Genomic DNA, 20,521 nt, shown 5'->3' with positions numbered 1-20,521 from the left:
AGGGAGACCTCGAGCAGCCAGCCAGGCATTTTGCCATTGATGCTCAGGTTCAGTCCTGCTCAGCGGCACCTCTGCTGTCAGGTTCTCAGAGGCAATAGAGGACGTTTGGGGGGTGGAATGGGGATCACAATGAGGGGTGCTAGATCTGGTGGATCCAGGTTTCTCCAAAAAGGCTTCTGTAGGAGGGGTGAGTGCTGGTTGTTCAGGGGCAGTGGGTTGGGGGGGGAGGCTCCCTTTGGTGCTTGGGGTCCAAGCTGGGGTTTGCTCTTCCTGCTCCCCTGAAGAAGCCTTGCTGGTGCCTGGGCATGGCTGTGTTCTGACATAGGGCTAGGAATGACAAGAAAGGAGCTTGCAAAGCTGGATTGAGGGTGTTGCTGGAGCTTGATGTGGTGATGATGGAGAGGAGGCTGGCAGTTGATTTAAATCAAATGAACCCTGGTCCTGTAAGTAGTACTTTTTAGAGTTGGGTGGAGTGAAGCAAAGCTTCAGCGGCCAAAGGGACCCCTTGCCTTTGTTTCAATCTAGCTTTGGCCTCATCCAGATAGTGCTGCTTTGTACCAAAGCAGGCTTAAGCCCAATAGGCCCCTGCTAGACTACAAAATGATCCAAATACATTCTACAATATCTTCTGTGGAAGTAGAAACAATAGAATTGGTTCTCAGAAGGGCAAGGAAGACGTTTGTGAGATCTCCAGAATAAGATCTATGAGGCAGGACTGAAGGAACTGGGTTTGTGTCGCCTGGAGAAGAGAAGACTGACAGGGGATATGACAGCACTCTTCAAATACCTGAAGGACTGTCACATATGAAAGGGCAAAGTCTTGTTCTCTGCTGCTCCAAAAGGCAGGACTAGATCTATTGGGCTTCAGTTACAAGACAGTAAATGTTTGTTGAACATGAAGAGAAACATCTTAATGGCAAGAGCAGTTTGGTAATGGAATCTGTTTGCTAGAGGAGTGGTGGGTTTTCCCTTGTTGGAGATGGTAATGGCAGTTGGATTATTTCTAGCCAGAAAATAAAGAGTTAATCTCAGAACCCAACTCTGCTAACATCCCTCACTGGAGCAACTGAAGCAGAAACTAGAGAGGCATCTGGTGGCAATGATGCAGCTCCAGATTTTCTTCATTGAGGGGGGGTGGCCTATAAAGGTCCCCTACACCAAGCCTACAGGATGCAATTAGGCATTTCCCCCACTCCTATCAGTGTATTTTGGACCAAAAAAAAGTATCTTGGACAAAAATGAAATTATTCTAAATCATATACATGCTGAATTGAACATATACTTCATATAGGTATGTTTCCCACTTGCCCTGTACTCTATGAGGTCCTTCACATGACCAGCCCTACCCAGGTAGGACAGTGCTAGTCTGCGTAGGGCTGGTTGTGGGAAGCAGCAGGATCAGGCTCCTTCTCTGGGTAGCCCAGCTTTTGTACCCAGGCTAAAAATTAGGTAGGAGGAGGCGTGGGTGCCTCCTACCTCACGCCTGGGTTGTGTGGGCACTCAGGCTGCCAGCAGCTATCACTTCCACCACACTAGGGGAAGGAGCAGCCTGACAGCCTGATCATATGGGAAAGAAAGGTGAACTCCTGCCTTCCCCCTGTCCCAGCGCTGATGATCGGGTGAATGACTTCTATGTATTGGCACATCTTTGATTTTCATTGCCTGGAATTAGCTGTGTGCACTTTTTCTTTCCAATTTTCTGCTTGGAGTCTGAATTGTGTAGGCCTTGACCTCTAAGCCCATTGGGCCTCACCCCCACCTGTTCATGAAAGTGTCCTATTTCTATCAGTGAAATGTTGGATGGCCAGACAGTTTTCCTGGGTGTTGCAAAGAGGGCTCAAGGAACTAGATGTAGAGCAGCAATATTTAATGGCTGCTACACATTTACTGTAAGCCACCTAATAGCGCAGTGGGAAATGACTTGACTAGCAAGCCAGAGTTTGCCAGTTTGAATCCCCGCTGGTATGTTTCCCAGACACCTATATCGGGCAGCAGCGATATGCGAAGATACTGAAGGCATCATCTCCTACTGCGCGGGAGATGGCAGTGGTAAACCCCTCCTCTATTCTACCAAAGAAAACCACGGGGCTCTGTGGATGCCAGGAGTCAACACCGACTCAACAGCACACTTTACCTTACCCTACACATTTAACTGTAATATCTAATTTGTCACTCTTAGTTTTCCCACAAATCCTCCCCTAATTACTTAAAATTTCCTGAATGGAGTCATCCACTATAGAATGTTTAATTTGGATTCACCTAGAGTGTTGACATTGAAGTCTTGCATTACAATCCAGACTCTTTAGGAAAACTGCGGTGTGGTGGGCACCTGCCAGGCCAAGCACTGGAGATGAATAGTGCCCATATTGATTTTGGTATAATGGAGTGTGTAGGAAAAATGTACCGGTTTTGTCTCAGGTATTTTCCTGGGGTATTAAATTGGTGGATTAGTTGCAAACAGCAGTCCTGATAAAGTCTCCTGTCCATCTTGATGGTTGGGCCTTTCTATTAAAATGACACATAAATAACCTATTATGTCCCCCACCCATGGAAATTCAAATGCACCTGTCAACTTGATAAAGTGCTTGCCTGGAGGGAAGCATTGTTTACATTTTCACTCCATTCTTTAGAGGGGGGGGAAGTGTGTGTGTATGTATGTGTGTGTGGGGGGGAGATTCTAATTATTTTCCCTACTGTAAATTAATGCTGACTATGATGCTTAGTATCTCTCTTTATTGTTATATCATTGGGAAAGTTAAATAATAGAACTGATCCATCATGTATTATGCAACATGCATTTTATGACAGGCTTTCCTGTGATCTTATTTTGCCAGTCTTCATAAATAATCACTTTCTCCCCCTCTTCTTCTTCAGCAGCTGGAGGAGACTTTGTTGGTTGGTGATTCAGAATGGGGAGATGGTTTTGTTTGCTTTGCAGTGGAAAATGGGATCTAGACATTTGCCAGGCAACGATCTTTTCCTATCTTGTGTGAAAGCATAACAATTTAAAATGCATTCTACCAATCAAGGGCATTGCTGTAACAGGCAGTTTGTTCGGATAAAAATGCTAAAATCGTTTTTCCAAATCAAGCATACAGGATGCAATGATGCATCCCCCCCCTCCTCTCAATGTATCTTGAACAACAACAACAAAAAGCAGCTGCAAAGTGGGTAAAGCAGCTTAGATCAAGTAAGAAAAATTGATTCATTCATAAAACTGAAACATATCATCCGTTATGAAGTTTATTGTCTTTATGAGCATGAATGAGCCTTTTGCTATGGTTTGTAGTCAGGGACTTCACCGAATATTGTTAGTGACTGACATGATGAGGAAAATTACTCAAAGCATTCCCATGTCAGCCAATATTCGTTAATGACAATGAAAATATGACATTTCATTTTCCCCTGCATGTTTTGCACAGTTTCAGCGTCTAGAGCAGGGCTCCACAACTTAAGCCTTTCCCCAGCTTTTGGATTACAACTACCATCATACCTGACTATTCGCCACTGTGGATGGGGATTGTATGAGCTGTACTCCAAAAACATCTGGAGGACCAAAGTTGTGCAGCCCTGTTCTTGATTCTTCTAGAATCAAGGTTTGGGTCACTGCTTAAAATGTTGGTGTCATGCGCAAGAACTCTACTTCCAACCATCATACCAGTCTTGTGGCTACCCAAATCATAACCATGGGTGTAGCAAGGTTGGGGTGGGCCCTGGGACAAAAGGTGAAGATGGACCCCTGATCTCCTCTTCCTTCAGAGAGGCATGAAGGGAGAGCAAAGAGCAAGGTGTCAGCCGGTGGGTCCTCCTTTCTCAGGGGCCAGGGACATATTCCCCCACCTATGTTTCATTGTAACTATACCCCTGATTATAATCTTCTTTGCCAGACTTCTTTGTAGCCTCATTCAGATATTAACAAGAACAGCAGCACTCATGGTTACGGCTTGGGAAGTGGAGAGGAAATCCCTCCCCACTGCTAGGGATGTGCACAGAACAGGTGGGGGCCGTTTCAATAGTAGGGGGGGATGGCATTAAGGGTGGGGGTGGCTGCACTTACCGCCCCCACCCGCCGCATTTCCGTTGCCAGTGCAAAAGTCCTTAAAAGCCCATCGGGGCAGGAGCGTACCTCCCTTCTGCCCCATGCCAACGTTTACCAGATGTACCCAGAAGTAGGAGCTGTGGCTGTGTGCATCACTCACGCAGTTGCAGTCCCTACTTCCGGGTACATCTGGTAAATGGCAGCATGGGGCAGAAGGGAGGTACGCTGCCACCCCAACAGGCTTTTAAGGACCCGCACGCTGGCGGGGGGAACCCGGCGGGCAGGGGTGTAAGTGCACCCACTCCTGCCCTTAAAGCCACCCCCCTGGCCACCAAACTTTTGAGCCAGCCAGGGTTCAAATTGGTTCATAGGCCTGTAAAAGCGCCTCCGGACCAGTTCATGCACATCCCCACCTACCACTGCCACTCACCCCCTTCTACTGACTGCTTCAGGTTATGGCACCATTTGTGTAAAGGGGGAAGCACCATAATCATGATGGCTAGTGCTTCCATAAGTAGCACCCTCAGGCAATTCTAGCTGCCACTCACAGAAGCGCAGGCCATCACAATTATGGCATTTCCCCCTTCACTCAGTTGGCACCATAACTGTGAGAGGCCAGCAGGAGGGGGTGAGGAACAGCTGTGGGGCAGGACTTGTTGCTTTCTGAGCTGTAATTGTAACTGCTGCTGCACTCAGTAACATCTGAATGAGGCTTTTGTCTTGTACGGACCGAAAGTTGGTGGCAAGAAGTTACCAACAATTTCTCTGGCATCACTTATGGAACTGGGCTGATTTGGATTATACTTGGCCTGACTGGCATGTGAAAAAGATATGAGTGCACTATGAGCACGTCTTCCCTCCCCAATGCACCCAATGCGCCATTCCTTAACTGGCATTATTTTGCATGCGTGTAGAGGGATGTCTTGGATTAAGGAATGGCATACTGTTGGGGGGAGACCAATGCACTTACATCTTTATCATGTGGGGTGAGCCAGATGCCACAGTACCTTGCTACATATGTCTGTTATACAAATGTACTCAAAACAGATAGAAGCAAAACACAATAAGATGATGCCCTAGTTAGTGAGGTTGCATACTTCTGATCAGCATTCCCTCTAACAGGGAATTCCAGATGTTGTTGACTACAACTCCCAGCATCCCCAGCTGCTATGGCCTTTGACTGGGAATTGTAGTCAACATCTGATATTCCCTGTTAGAGGGAACACTGCTTCTGATCCTTGGAAATTTGACTGAAACTTTTAAGTAACAAATAAATACACATCAAACAAGAAGACATTTTTATTTGCCCATAGTTAATTTTGAAAGCTTCTAAGCATTTTTTTCCCCCATGCAGAAAAGTACAATTCCTCAAATATTTGTGGTTGGTTTGATGAGTACTCACCTATAGAGAATAACAAAGATTTAAACAGGCAACCTATGTTTGGAGTTGATAGAGGTGCACTAACTTCACTGGAAGTTACTTCACTGGAAAACTCAAGGAAGGAAGGCACCCTAGTTCTGCCTTTGTCAATCTGAGATCCAGCAAAACCAGATAGTTATAGCAGCAATAGCACAGCATATTATACTCAGTGCTAAGAAAAAACCCACCACAAAATCAAACCTTTCTTCCTCCTGTCCTGATTTATCCTCTTCTTCAATAGAGGTACAGTATATGTTCCCCCTCGCTCTTCCCCCCCCCCAAGCCAATGGGGGCACAATTGCCCATGACAACATTTGATTTGGATGAGAATAAGACAACCAAAAAGCAAGGAGATCACAAGCCAATCAGAAGCCAGTGCCAGAAAACCAATAGGCAAGGGGGAAAGGGGACTCAAAATGGCGCTTGAATCACTTGAATCAATTTGAGCTTGCACTGGGGTAATTTCAATTCAAACTCAGTACAGGCTCTTTATTTTAAAAGTGTTTTGTTTCTAGTTTGAATCACTTGAAACAGCACATTTCAAGCTTGAATAGTTTCGAATTGAATTGTTTTGAACATCTCTAATTCATAGGCAACAAAAATGCACCACTGTGTGGTTAACCTTGATTAGTTAATTTTTTAAAAAAATGCTCCTTAAACCTTTTTGTACTTGTTATGTAATGGCTTGTAGGCTTGGTCCTAGGCTTTTAAATGTGGCTTAAGGGCCCTCAAGCCCCCATCTCCTTTGAGTGCTAGCTGGGTTTGGGTCTTTTAGAAGAGACCTTAAAAGGCAGTCACTGGTTGCTTGGCAATGATGGATATGCTCACCAACACTTTCAGGTTATCCCCAGTCATGCTGATAGGTAGGGCTAGCATCTATGGGGAGGGGGAGTGACTTTGCATCACATACTTCCCTTGAGGAGCTCAGAGCAGTGTTTTTCCAGCCTCAGAACAACCCTGCAAGGTTGAGAGTGATTTCTCTAAGGATGAGCGTCATTTCTCCAAGGTCTTTTAATCAACTTCATAGCTGAGCAGGGAGTTGATGCTGAATGTCCAAGCTCAAGACCCTGATTGCTACATGTATGTGTTTGATTATATTATTATTTATATGCTGTATTTTCACATAGATATTCCACACACAGGTATAACCTATACCTAATAACCACCGGCAGAAAAATAGTATTTGTGTGTTGTGGGGAGGGGATTCCCCATACTGGCCTGAAGGAATTACCTTCAAGGAGGATAAGTAATTTTCACACAGGTTCAAGAAAAGCAGATGCCTCTCCTTGACATCACTGTGGATGTTGCGTGCCAGGGTAAACCAGAGGCTCTGCAACTGTTTCCAGGGGATTCTGTGTGCCATCAGTCCAACCAGGCAGGAGCCAGCCTGCCCTGCCACCAGGTCTCTCTCTCACACACACTCACCCCCCCACCCCCGTGAGAGGAAGAGTGTGCATGCTCTGTCACAGCCATCTCCCTTCTCAGCCCCACTTCAGCTAACAGCTGCAGGGTAAACAAGGGGGCACCCGCTGAAACCTTATAGAAATAATTGTGTAGAACACCCACCCACTTATAGCCCCACCCCCTTGTGGGAAACAAAACAATGTATAACCCACAGGTTATACACAAAAATACAGAAATAGGCTCTCAAATTCAACCAGGACTCCCGCATTAAAATATTAATTAAAGTAGTAGAAGCTATTAGGTAGGGAGCATTTATGGTAGTCTAGGAGGCAGAAGGAGATACAGTTGAATTCAAGGGCTGTCTGATATTATATCCATAGTATGGACCTTCTCTCTTCCTTGTTAAAGGGGCTGTGGAAAGGGATTGTGCCAGCAATTCAGCTTCCGAATCAAGTTTTGACACATCCCTACAAGAAATCTAGCATGTGCCACTGTTCTTGTATAAGGTGAGCTCTTGGGGCAGAGCAGGATAAAAATACCAACAAGTGAGATCATAATCCTTCTCAAAGTGATGAATTAAGAGGTAAATTAAGAGGGAACAGTATGGGAACGGTATTGAACTCAAGAATCACTCTTTGAAAGAAAAATTCCCAACAGAGAACTGATTCACTTGCCATTCACATTTTTGCCCCTCCAAAAGTTGTATAGATAGTATAATTTTCACCAAGTGTAGTTTTACAACCACTGTGGCTTGTGAATGATGGAGCCAGCATCTGGTAGAAATTCTCTCTTTGGTGCAAATCCTGTTGGATAAATGTCCCAGACATTAAAGAGTTGCATCCAAGAAGCAGTGAATATATTTTAGCATCAAGCATTGCAAAAACTTGAGTGGGGGAAATCCTGTTGTGGATACAGACCCACAGCTCTGGGCCATATAACAAATGCAAATCTGTTCACCATTCCATGTAGATTTTAGCCTGCATAAAGAATCACTTCCTGACCTTTAATGTACTAACGGACTTTTTTTTTTAACATTATGGAGGGAAACAATGACTAAAAATTGTTGTTGACAAGGAAAAGAGCATTAAATTAGAAATTAAGATTTAAATTTATGTAAGGCTTGCTGAAGTATACGGGCAGATTTAAATTTATGATCCCCTCTCCCACCTCTCCCTTACAAATTGACACAGAGATGAGAAGCCTGACAAATGGAGGAGGAGAAGATATGCTCTGGAAAACCCTATTCAAGTGTTATCTCAGTGTTAAATCCATGTAATATTTTGTAATTATAACAACTTAAATCAACTGCAAGGGCATTCACATCAGGCTTAATTTCAAGCTGAACTGTTACAGTGCAATTAAAAACATCATGCTCCTGTTTTAATTAAGCAATTGAAAATATTCAGCATTTTGAACCTGTTCCGGCCTGCCTCTTATCACTGAATTATTGCCCTTAATTTGTTTTTCTGCTGAAAGATGGATTTCACTTAAGGATTACTGGATGCTGCTCTGGCATTTTGTGGTCTCTTGTCAGCTCTTGTGAATCTAGATCGTAGCTGTCTTCAGTGCTTCTGACATGTCCTATATGCACCATCTCTTGACTAGTCTGTCTCAGCTGATTTATGAAGCCACATTTGGCCTATGAAGAGATGAGTGGACATTTTTGATTAACTTAATGACAGAGATTTCAGATGACAGCAGAATCTTCTTTTTGGCGCTCACTTCAGGTTATTCAGGGCACATTCGATGTAAACCATTCTACTCTGTAACAGAAATGCATTCTGAATTATTCAATACTGAATGGACATATCACTTTAAAGATATGTTGAAGGAGACATTTTGCAATGATTTTCAGCACCCATAGAGGAAAGGGAGACTTTTAAAAATGAATACTCTGTGTTCTTTCCAAATCACAGTTTTTGTTTTCCTATCTATACTGTCATTGTGTAGTCGCTATGCTATGAATCAGGAAGAAGCAAGCCACTCTCAATTCCCAGTTTCCAACATGGGGATAATAATGTTGACCTACCTGACAAGGGTTTGGTAAGGATTACAAAATAATGAATGTGAAGTGTTTGAACACACAAAATGTTCTCTGAATACTAAGTATTATTATTGCATACCATTAAATTAGCAAAATAGATAATGTACTGCCTCCATTCAATAACATACTTAAGTAAACTTACATTTTTTAAAAAGTTGAGCTTAAATGTCCATCCACATTTCTAAAAGCTTGAATATTATCACAGATTGATTTGTGCATACTGTGCCTTCAAAATTCAGTTCTCATAAGAAAAGTCAAGTTCTTTTATTTATCCCAACACTTTAAAAATACACATTATAGATTCACGTTCTAAACTGATATCCTGCAAGGCTGGTGATGGTTTATAACATCCAAAAGTGAATATGAGATTTACAATTTTGCAAAAAAATCATTTTCAATTTCCTGCTATAATTTGAGTATTGAAATGCATTCAAGCAACATGTTTTAACTTCAGAATTACACACTGATTTCACTCAGAAGCTGGCATATGTTTGCCTTGATAGCGTCAGGATTTTTTCTGAAGCACACCGACATACAGCATAGATTTTGCAAGTATACTGAAAGTGATTAGGTTTTTTGCTGTGCATACTTATTGTAAAAGTTTAGTTCATTCAGTTACTATAAAATAATTGAACATTAGCTAAGCTCTTGCTGGAAATCAATTAACCAGAAAGTCTATGTCTCACTAGGTTGTAGTCTATGATTATATCTGGAAAGACCACGCAAACAAGCCTGATGTCTCCAGAAGTGACCTCCATCATCAAGGTGAAACCTGGAAATATATTGGAAACTTGCAAGGCACCACAGTTCATGTAGCTATATATACTGTCCATCTTGGTGGCTTCCAAGAACTCTACAGACACTTCCTGAGACTGCCCAATGGTGCTATTATTGAGGTATGTCAAAACATCTGTTAGTGCAATGGTGTTTTTACAGCCAGATCCAACCACAGCCATTGTTCAATGTAATCACAGTCACATTGCCCTGAGATTTCTGAACCAGTTAGCAACTTCATAGCATTCCATACAAACCAATCTCCATAGTCAGCCATTACCTTTCATTAATACATATTAAGAGTTGCCAAGGAACAACATATAACTCGAGCACTTCAGAGCTGTCCTTTTCTTCTCATTTTCCTTCTACAAATATTTCTGGTGATGGTGGAGCTGATGTCAAGGTGTTGCACATCATCTGAGTGATGCATGAAGTAATGACTTCAGATCTATTACATCAAGCCCCAGCACAGAGAAGGACCCAGAGGGACCTTGGACCCAGGTGGTGAGCACCTAGCAGCTGTGGCAACAGGCTTCAGAACAGCAAAGTAGAGGCTCCACGGATATGATGGCAACAAAAAGTATTAAACAGCTTTTAAAAGGAGCAAAGAGAAATATGATGTGGTGTTCCCTTCTTGTCGGAAGCAGCCATGGTCAGGCAAGTCTCCTGGAAAGAGCAAAACAAGGGTCAGGATGGAGGCGAGCCAGGCAAGAAGAGACGGCCATCTCTTGAAGAGCCCCTGGTGGCGCAGTGGTAAAACTGCCGCCCTGTAACCAGAAGGTTACAAGTTCGATCCTGACCAGGGGCTCAAGGTTGACTCAGCCTTCCATCCTTCTGAGGTTGGTAAAATGAGTACCCAGAATGTTGAGGGGCAATATGCTAAATCATTGTAAACCGCTTAGAGAGCTTCGGCTATAGAGCAGTATATAAATGTAAGTGCTATTGCTATTGCTATTCCATAGCATAGGCAGAGCAAGTTGCATTGCTATAGTAATGTGGCTAGGAGAGCAAGAGGGAGAAGTATTGTGAGATGTTAATCTGGAAAAGGAAACATTACACACTTCGCACATGCAAGCACCTGACTGTCAACAATGCTGGTGACTATTTCAGGAAATGGATAGGGAGGCCGAGGAGGAGAGAAGATGGCTGGCTCAGACTCCCAGAAAGAGGAGTGAGCCAAGTCAAACTGCTGCGGCGGGGTAGAATAGTAGGGTGGCATTAGAACTCCCTTCTTCCTAATACTGAGATTTAAGCATGTGCATCCACAGGACATTTCCCGGTGGGCGGGGGAGTCAAAGCCAGCAATTCAATACCCCCCTTATGTGCCAAAACGATATAAGCAGGGTCCCGAAATTTTTCATCAATGAATGTCTTACATATTTACCTTCCCTGACAACATATCTTACTCAATTGGAAGTCCCAAAACATAGGAAGGCATTCACCTTGGCACGTTGCCATGCCCTCCCTTCTAGCTGTGCTAGAAGGCCATTTCAGAAAGATTCCACTTGCAGAGTGACAATGCCCCTGCGGCTCTGGGCAGATTGAAACAACTGAGCATGTCCTACTTCACTGTGTGTATTACAGAGACATTTGGAGCCCCTGGTGGCGCAGGGGTAAAACTGCCGCCCTGTAACCAGAAGGTTACAAGTTCGATCCTGACCAGGGGCTCAAGGTTGACTCAGCCTTCCATCCTTCCGAGGTCGGTAAAATGAGTACCCAGAATGTTGGGGGCAATATGCTAAATCATTGTAAACCGCTTAGAGAGCTCCGGCTATAGAGCGGTATATAAATGTAAGTGCTATTGCTATTGCTATTGCTATTTGCTCTTCCTTTATCCACCCATTGCCATGCAAGTATCCAGCACATTACCCCTGCTAACTTGGCAAAGAGGTACCTTTTAACGCAGTGATTCTCTTTATTTAGCAGGGGGAGAGTAACTGGCCCTATCCACTACCAGCACAGTACCTCCAGTGACTGTTGCTGGTGTCATGTTTCTTTTAGATTGTGAGCCCTTTGGGGACAGGGATCCATCTTATTTATTTGTTATTTCTCTGTGTAAACCTTTTTGGAAGGGCAGTATAGAAATTGAAGAATTATTATTATTATTATTATTATTATTATTAATGTAATTTTAAATACAAATACAATTTTTAAATACAATTGTATTTTTAAATACAAATATAATAATTGTATTTTTAAATACAAGCTACCTGTAGCCAAAAATTGGTGGGACCATAAAATTGAAAAAGTTGTCGAAAATGAAGATGCAAAAATATTATGGGACTTCCGACTACAAACAGACAAACATCTGCCACACAATACACCAGCTATAACTGTAGTCGAGAAGAAAGAAAAACAAGTTAAAATAATCGATATAGCAATACCAGGGGATAGCAGAATAGAAGAAAAAGAAATAGAAAAAAAATACAAAGATCTACAAATTGAAATTGAAAGGCTGTGGCAGAAAAAGACCAAAATAATCCCAGTGGTAATTGGCATCCTAGGTGCAATTCCAAAACACCTTGAAGAGCACCTCAACACCATAGGGGCCACAGAAATCACCATCATCCAATTACAAAAAGCAACTTTACTGGGAACAGCCTATATTCTGCGACGATATCTATAATAACAGCAACGATAATAAAATTCAGCCATCCCAGGTCCTTGGGAAGGACTCGATGTCTGGATAAAACAACCAGTCAATAACACCTGTCTGACTGTGTAAACAAGAAATAATACTATAATATCATCTATGTCTCTATGCTCCTTTCTGACTCTGAGCCCGCTATTACATACAGAGTTGCAAGGTTCTGTGCGGCAATGTCCAAAATCCATTGGACGCTGGCAAGCAGTGGGTCCAAGCAGCCTTAGCCTGACCTCCTGCTGGCTCTTGTGTACTCTAATGCATTCATTAAACACAGCACACCATCTGAAAGACTTAAGCTCTTCCCACTTTTTTGCACTATAGCTTTGCACTCTTTATATATAATATAATCTCGCTGTATTTATCACTTAGGCTTTTAAGCAATTACGCCTTTTTGTGCCTTTTATCCCTTGTTAATGCCTTTTATACCTTTAGGTCTTGTATGCCTTTTAATATTATTTTATGCCCTTTTATGCGTTTAAATGCCTTTTAATGCCTCCTTAGACCTTTTAACATATCGTTATGCATTATACTTTGTACTGTGTAATCATCCCCTGCATTTTTTGCTGGTCTATGACTGTAATAAAGATGATAGATTGATACCTCCCTTACTGGGAGTATGCCCCATTAAATTAAATGGGAATTGGCTCAATCCGGGGGGGGGGGTAGCAACTGCTTCCTCTTGCCCCTTTTCTAGACACCCAAGGATTTAAGGGAGTAGAATAGCTAGGACTGGGATGTATGGAGGGCATAGTCATGGACACTGTATTATATACTTTTGTTTTATCTGTAGCATATAGTATTGAGAGCCTTTTAGATTCAATTATCTGCTTCTGGAACAGTAAAGCTTTTTTAAAAAGTAAAACATCTGTTGTAAGATAAATTACCTTTGAGGGTGTTCGATATTAGAAAATGTACGTGGTTGCAAACTGTCATTATTGGATTATTCTAGTACCTTTAATATAATTAATGATATGGCATGAAGAATTACAGTTTTTGATAGGCAACCAGGGGGGGAAAGCAAGACACATCTTTTCACTGAATACCTGACTTCTCCTTGATGAATCTAATTGATTATTATAATAACCATCTTCTGTCCTTCTCCAGGTGCTGCCACTAGCAGAGATTAGGTGGTGGTAACAGAGACAGGCTTTTCAGTCGTGCTTGGAATAATCTCCTCAGGGAGGAATGGTTTTTAGCTGCTGGGCTAAGATGTTTTTATTTACTCAGGCTTTTAGATACACCTGACTGCTGATATCATTATTCTGTTGTGTTAGCCGTTGAAGTAATTATTCTGTTTTCCTGTTTTAATGTTGTTTATATGTTTGTATTTTGTCGTATTCATTTTTTATTCCAAGACTTACAAGTCCTTTGAAAACTTTTACCCCAAAAACTAAAATGTGGGATAAAAAATGTTTTAGATCAGCCACCATAGATGTTACAAAATAATAAGAGTATTGATTATTAATATATTTTCCATATACTGATTTCATTTTTGTTAACATTTTTTGGATACAATGTGTTGTATCCTTTTAAAATGAAGTATCCTAAAAATGCATTTAGAATAAATAACCTAAAGCCTAATCCAGAAAAAGCTACTTGTGTCTAAGTCACATCAAACACATTGGAGTGGGATTTGGGGCCTTTGGGCTAGATCTGTACACATTGCAAAATGCTGTGGTAGAATGAAATACAGGTGTTGCATTCCCACCTATTTCTGTGGATAAAGAAATAGCGGAAAACAAGAGCTTGAGGCAATGAGGATTGGGGAGTTAGATTCATGGAGGTGAATCTAGGGCAGAAAAAGCAGAAATAATAGAAATAATGTGTTGTACTGTGCTCTTCGGGTCTCCAGCTGTCCAGCAATGTCCCCATAAACTCCCAATTCAAACAATTTTCTGTGAAAAATCATGGAATTTCATTGTTATTGTTGTTGTTGCTGCTGCTGGTGCTGCTGCTACAAAAAAGCCACAAAATGGCTCCATTCAGCAAAATGGTGGCCGGAAATGACCTCAGAGTTCATTGCCACCCAGAAACCACAGACAGTTGAATGTATTTTTTTTTTTTTAAAAAAACACCTGCATATAATGAGGTCAGGTCTATACCATCATCCCTCACCAACCATGGATTTGTCTTACATGCTTTTAAGTGTACACAAATTGATTTTTGTAGGTGGTCTTTCCTACCATGACTTGAGTATGCATGAGCTGTCATGTGATTGGGGTCATGAGAAGTGGGAAGGAGATGGATCTGGAGAAGAGAGAGAGATGGAGGAGAGAAAGAGAGGGAGAGAAGCGGAGGGAAGAGAGAGAGAGAGAGAGATTCTGAGGAGGGAGGGGGGAAGAAGCAGAGGTAAGGATTAGGAGCCACATTTTTGGTGGTTCCAATTTTTCCCTTCCTATTTCCTGAGGTTCAATCTGCTCATTCTTCTGAGTGATTCTTGGTGGTTGTTAGTGACTCCTGGTGATTCCTGGTGATTTAGTTAGTGCCTTCAACTCCCCCCCCCCTTATTTTTGAGGTGCATTTGCAACTGCATTCCCCCTAACCCCTTGATTCCCATAGTAACTAGCACATAAGGGAGAAAGGTTCTAACCTAGCCTCCTGCCTGCTGCACTGGTTTTTTAAAATTATTATTTGCAGGGAGTTTTTAATTCAAGGAAGAATTCAAACATGTTATTTGCCCCACCTGGAAATAGTACCGCCTGATTTAGTATCTCAGCATGCTACCATCTCATGCTGCTGCAGACCAGGCCTTAGTCAAGAGTAGTCTGTGTCCCACTGATTTAAACAGGATTTAATTGCAAATATTTTTATAAGATTATGCCCTTGCTTAGTCTTTTTTTCTGTGCAGCTCTCCTCTTGTGTTGCCCTGTTTTGTTTTTTTCTTGCCCAACATGAATGATAGCTTGAGATGAGGGAGGAGAAACAATGAGCTTTCAGAGGAGTGAAAAGAGTTAATTGTGAGGAGATTAGGAGGAGAGAATGGGGAAGGGAGGAGAAGCGGTAATAGCAGAAGTTGTGGTGTTCAACTATAAGAGGAATATCAATATTTTTTGTTGTTATTAAAACTTAGGTATAAGAACTTTGCCTATTCCTGTAGTGCATGGTATGATAAATTCATCTGAAGTAGAACTTCTTCTTGAACAACAATGTGTCAGCATTTTATAGGCTATTTATTTTAAATGCATGAGTACCATTGCATCGTTCACAATATGAGGAGGCAAAGGGAATTGCTGACAGGCTGCTTTTCAAGTTAAAGTTTAACAGTTCAGTTCTGCCACTGAGTTCTCTTTTCATTTTTGTTTTCATTAGCTGACATGATGCACAGCCTAAAGCTGGCATTTCCCTTCCACTGGGGCAGCTGTACGCATAAAATCTAGCCCTGGAAGCGTTGCCCAGGAGTGCAGTTGTACAATGACTCTGAAATGTGTGCCTACTTGTGACACAGAGCTTCCATTGTTTTCAATGGCATTCCAAAGACATTTCCTTTTGAGATATCCAAGGTAGCCACAGTCTATTCCTAGCATATTCTTAGTGTTATATGATAACTGTATGATAATTAAACATTAGTAGCAAATATTTATTTCTTATATTGGGATCCCTCGCCTCTTCCAAAAAACAGAAAGCCCTATTGTATACTCAGAACAATCCTGTGAAGTTTGTGAGGCAAGGAGATGGTGACTTACCCATCACCACTCAGTCAGCCGCACAGCTGAGTGGCTATTTGAAGAGTTTAGGCCTCACGCATCCGCAACCAAACACTCTACTTGCTTTCCATACTGGCTCTCCACCTAGGGGTGTTTGTGTGTTTCTGTTTGTGTTTGGCCAGACCACAGTTTTCTCCTATGATGAATAATCTGAAATGGTATATTAGTGGGAGTAGACTAGTACTCAGGTTGTAGGACATATTTTATATTTCATACCTATCAGATGAGGTTAGTCTAGCATGTTAGGGAAGAATTAAGGGTGATTGGAAACCTGGGTCTGCCTGCCACCCAAGTCAGAAGCCCCATAATAAATGTCCTTCTCCTTAAATTCCAGTACAACTTAGCCCAAATCTCGATGTCATTATGCTGTGTATTTTCCCCTAGTGCATATCATTGGCTGTCACTGGCTGGGACAGAGAAACTCACAACATAATGGCATTAGAAGATGAAGTAGATTCTAGGGCTGTGTTGTCTGAGAAACATATTGGACCCAACATGCCCTCTGTTGGAAATTGTTGGAGGGAGTTCCATCACAATAACAGGGAGCCTCCAACAGTCAAAATCTGATAGAGCTCAATTACAGATCCAGCAGCTCGGTTGGACCCTGAACCCTTGCTATCCTTTCCTTCTCCTCTTCCTCCCTCTTCCTCCTCCCTCCTCCTCCATTTGTGACTGGGTGAAGCAGTTGGACAGGCTGTAATGTTTCATTTTCACTCTGAGGGCAGCATGCACATGACACATTGGGAGTAGTCTTTCACAACTTTAATTTTAAAAGGATTTTTAAAAGGATTTTTCTTTAACTTTCCTTTTATGTCCTGTGAATGGCACAGGTGCTTCTTGGATTGGAAATCTTTTCTGAGGCTGCAGCCTTAGTTATTGCTTTGGCCATCATTTGTCTACCATTTTAAACTATGCATTTTATTATGAAACAATCTTAGAGAAAATAATTATTCTGCCGCTTCCAGTGGGAACGGTACTTCAGAAGAAGTAGTAAGCAGCCGTAATGGTTTTATTACACAAGCAACAAGCTCTTCACTTGCACATTAGTCAAATATGACCATCTTGTGGTCAAAGAATTATTGAGCATCAGGCAGCTAAGAAAAAATGTTTGATCATACAAATAGCAACTACCTCCTCATCATAAAAAAGGAAAAAACACCAGTTGCCTTAATTATGTTTATTCAGCTTGAATATATTACTATCTTCAATGAAATCATGCTGCTGAAGTAGAAGTAGAAGTCAGATGGAGTCTGATTTTCATATTCAAAACAATTGTCAATAGAATGTCCTCTATTTTATTTTGCGTGCATTTTGATATAGAAAGAATTATAATCCTAGACTTAGAACTACAATGGAAGTTTTGAGATTTGCTTTCAGCTTGTGTTCCTGAATACATACTAGGAAGAAATTGAAGGGGTACCCTAACATAAACAAGTGTGGGCCCTTATGGCCAAATAGCACAACAAAGAATATTGCATAAACCAATAAGAAAATGCCAATCTGTTTTTTGTTTTGTTTTGGGTTTTTTTTAGCCACAGTCTAAAAATATGTTCTTGCAAAACTAGACCAATGAGCTGGATCTCTCAGTGAGCTGGAGCTCTGGACCTCCATGCTTTGCTCAGAGGCGTTCTTACCCCTGGACATACAGGTAGAAGTTCAGGGTCTCCACACCCACTGTGGGCCCCCCCAAATTCTTTTTAGTCTGTTCTGGGTGAAGTGGTCATGTTTAAAATGTGTTAAAAATACTGTGGGGCCTCCAAAAGCCTTTAGGTCCAGGCTATAAAATTACATAGGTACACCTCCGCCTTTGTTCCATATTCCAATGGGATGTCAGTCCGTCAGTCCATTTCAGCCTGTGTCTTACACATGAGTCCATGTGGTGCAGTGCTGTCTCATTACATTTTGCTGCCTGAAGTGGAGCTCCAAATAGTGCTTCTTCCTTCCCTCCCCTTTCCCTTTTAACACACCCAGTTCCTTCCTTCTTTCAAATATCTCCCCCTTCCTAATAAAAAAGGAAGCAAGTGGATGAGGCAAAAAAGAACACTGTTCTCGGCTAGCCATTCATGGGGAGGGTGCTGGATGAGCTGCTCTGCTACCATGGGTGTCCACGGGACCTTTTTGTGTGTGTGTGGGGGGGGCAAACTCCCACTGGTGGCCCCTGGGGCCTTAAATGGAATATCCACACCCCCTGTGTCAACATCAGACACATGGAGGCATGGCCAGTATTGGGAAGAGGGGCAGCTTTATCTCCCTCCCCATCCTGGGCAGTCGGTGCTTTGTTCAGCACTGACTCTGAACTTTTGTAGCCCCCATCCAGCGTTGACTGTGGAGGATGGGGAAGGGGATGGAGCTGCCCCTCTTTTCAATTATGACTGGATCTTGGCGGGGGGGAAACTCCCCCCCCCCCCCCCGCAGATGTCCATGTTTGCTGTCCTTGAGAACAGGCCCACAAACTGCTACCTGGCCTGTTCCTCCCTGCTTCACGGTAGGACAAATGGCAATCCTATCTGAAGTATAAAGCCACCTTTAAAGGCCTGTCACAAGGCTAGCCCCTTCTTTATGAAGGCTAAACAACCTTCAGTACAATTACCCAATGTATTCATCACCAACAGTATCTGGCTCTGTGTTTACTGTAAGGGAGCTTACTGTAAGGGAGTTTACAGTAAACAAAGTTTATTGTGCTTCCCCCCCCCCCCCGCCCGAATACATGCTGCCAGGCTACCTTCTATAATCTGGGGAATCCTTCGCATGTAACGGCAAACCCTTTGTCCACCAGACCTGCAGTTTCCCTCCTCCACCACCAACATGTGCTCCCTGGCTATTTGATATGCAGTGTAGGAGACTGCAGGGGGGGAGGCACTGGCTTCATGCATGGAATGGACAGCTGTGGTAGCCAATTCGTTAGAAGAGGGGGAGGAGCTTCCTACCTTCAACCCTGGCTAGAACATGATGGTGGAATTTGGATGACATGATGCTGCATTCAAACCTGAGGTTTTGGTGGTGAAACTCACTACAGACCTGAGGTGACAATTCAGGTTTAGGGGCAAAAGATGACCCAAAGTTGGGTGACGAAACCTCAGTTTTCTGTATTCAGACTAGCACAATTTTAAACCTCTGGTATGTTTGCTGTTATGTGCGAAGGCGGCCATAGAATGGCATTATTAACTCCAGTTTGGCTCTTATGGTATTTCCAGTCTCTTTTTCTTTGGACTGCTGTACCTGTGTCAGCTGTGGGAAAGAGCTGCTGTCGTCTAGGACCTGGGCACCCAAGGCTCCTAAGCCTAAAAGCTGTGTGTCAAAGTTCTTGTGACAAAGATTCCTAAGGCCCGTTCCCTCTAATTCCTCCACTTCTCCCTCCTCAAAGTCCCTGTCACTTGGGCCAGGATCTAGCTTTCTCTTTCACATCTCAAGTCCAGTTTTGGAACCCTCTGGCGTATCCTGGAGAGTCTCAATTTTGCGTGTTTCTACCACACATGTACAATAATAGTTTATTCTATTCATCATATTTGTCTGTTTATTGTCGACATGAACAATTTCAGTTGGAGACAAGGACGGAGGAGTCAAGTAGCAGGGTTAATGAAAACATGGGGTTTTCAGAAGGCATTTGAAAGAAGAGGGAAGTGATACCACCTAGGTGTGCTCGAGGGTCTTCCAGGCATAGGCCGCAACAGGATCTCCTTCCAAAAAAGCAAATCATTTTTTCATGCTGTTCCTCATTCACTAATGGTCTGGTTCTGGAATGGATTGAGTTTTAGCATTTTAAATGCATTTTGAAGTCATGCACAAAGGAGTTAATACTGGAGATCTGTTGCCGTCTCTATAGTGATAACACTACCAACACAGTGATTTTTATCTCAGCTTCTGCTGACAGAGTTGGTTTCTTATTAAGAGGGCAAAGATAAATCAGTTTAACTCAACAAGAAATCAGTTTCTTATTAAAGGGTAAGTAATGCTTAACATTGCACAGAAACTTTTTTAACAGCATGATTTTTATCTAGTAAAAAAGAAAAATCAAGACTGAAGCACTCTAAACACAGAAGATGAAAGGGAGATCCTCCCCACCCCCGCCCCGTACCACAATTGCTTGAAATGAAGCGAGTGGTAATCAGATCAGACAGTTTAGGTAACTAACCTATTACTTTGTGGAGCCGTTTACATCCATCCATATGCTGAGAATGATGCTTAAGCTCTCGTGTACGTCTTGAAAAGTGAATAAAATCATCTAGGCTTATTTGGAATGCAAGATCAGATATGGTATGCTGAGTGACACTTAAAAAGAATGAAGCGGTAACTGTAGCTTATTTTCCGAAACAATCTTGACACTAATGCTAAATTATAGCTTGGAATCATCTAACATTTTTACCTTTATGGGGAAAGGCTTTTTACATATTTAACATAATTCTAGGGAAAATATACTGGCATTATGTATAAAGATATGTACACTGTATCCAAAGGGCATGTATATTCCCCAGTAGAACATTTCCCACGA

At 42.3% G+C, this 20,521-nt stretch overlaps 1 protein-coding gene across 1 annotated transcript in view; it reads left to right on the top strand.

The window, feature by feature from the left end:
- The window catches only part of LOC128323509 (uncharacterized), a 309,256-nt gene that overhangs the window by 276,291 nt on the left and 12,444 nt on the right, over positions 1-20,521 (top strand). The window contains exon 21 of the mRNA XM_053246776.1: positions 9,597-9,803. Within this exon, the coding sequence (XP_053102751.1) occupies positions 9,597-9,803 (207 nt within the window). The remainder of the gene's footprint in view (positions 1-9,596; positions 9,804-20,521) is intronic.

This window comes from Hemicordylus capensis, chromosome 4, assembly GCF_027244095.1.
Source record: "Hemicordylus capensis ecotype Gifberg chromosome 4, rHemCap1.1.pri, whole genome shotgun sequence".
Taxonomy (NCBI): domain Eukaryota; kingdom Metazoa; phylum Chordata; class Lepidosauria; order Squamata; family Cordylidae; genus Hemicordylus; species Hemicordylus capensis.
The sequence above is the reverse complement of the archived record's forward strand: the minus strand, read 5'-3'. Positions and strand labels throughout refer to the sequence as shown.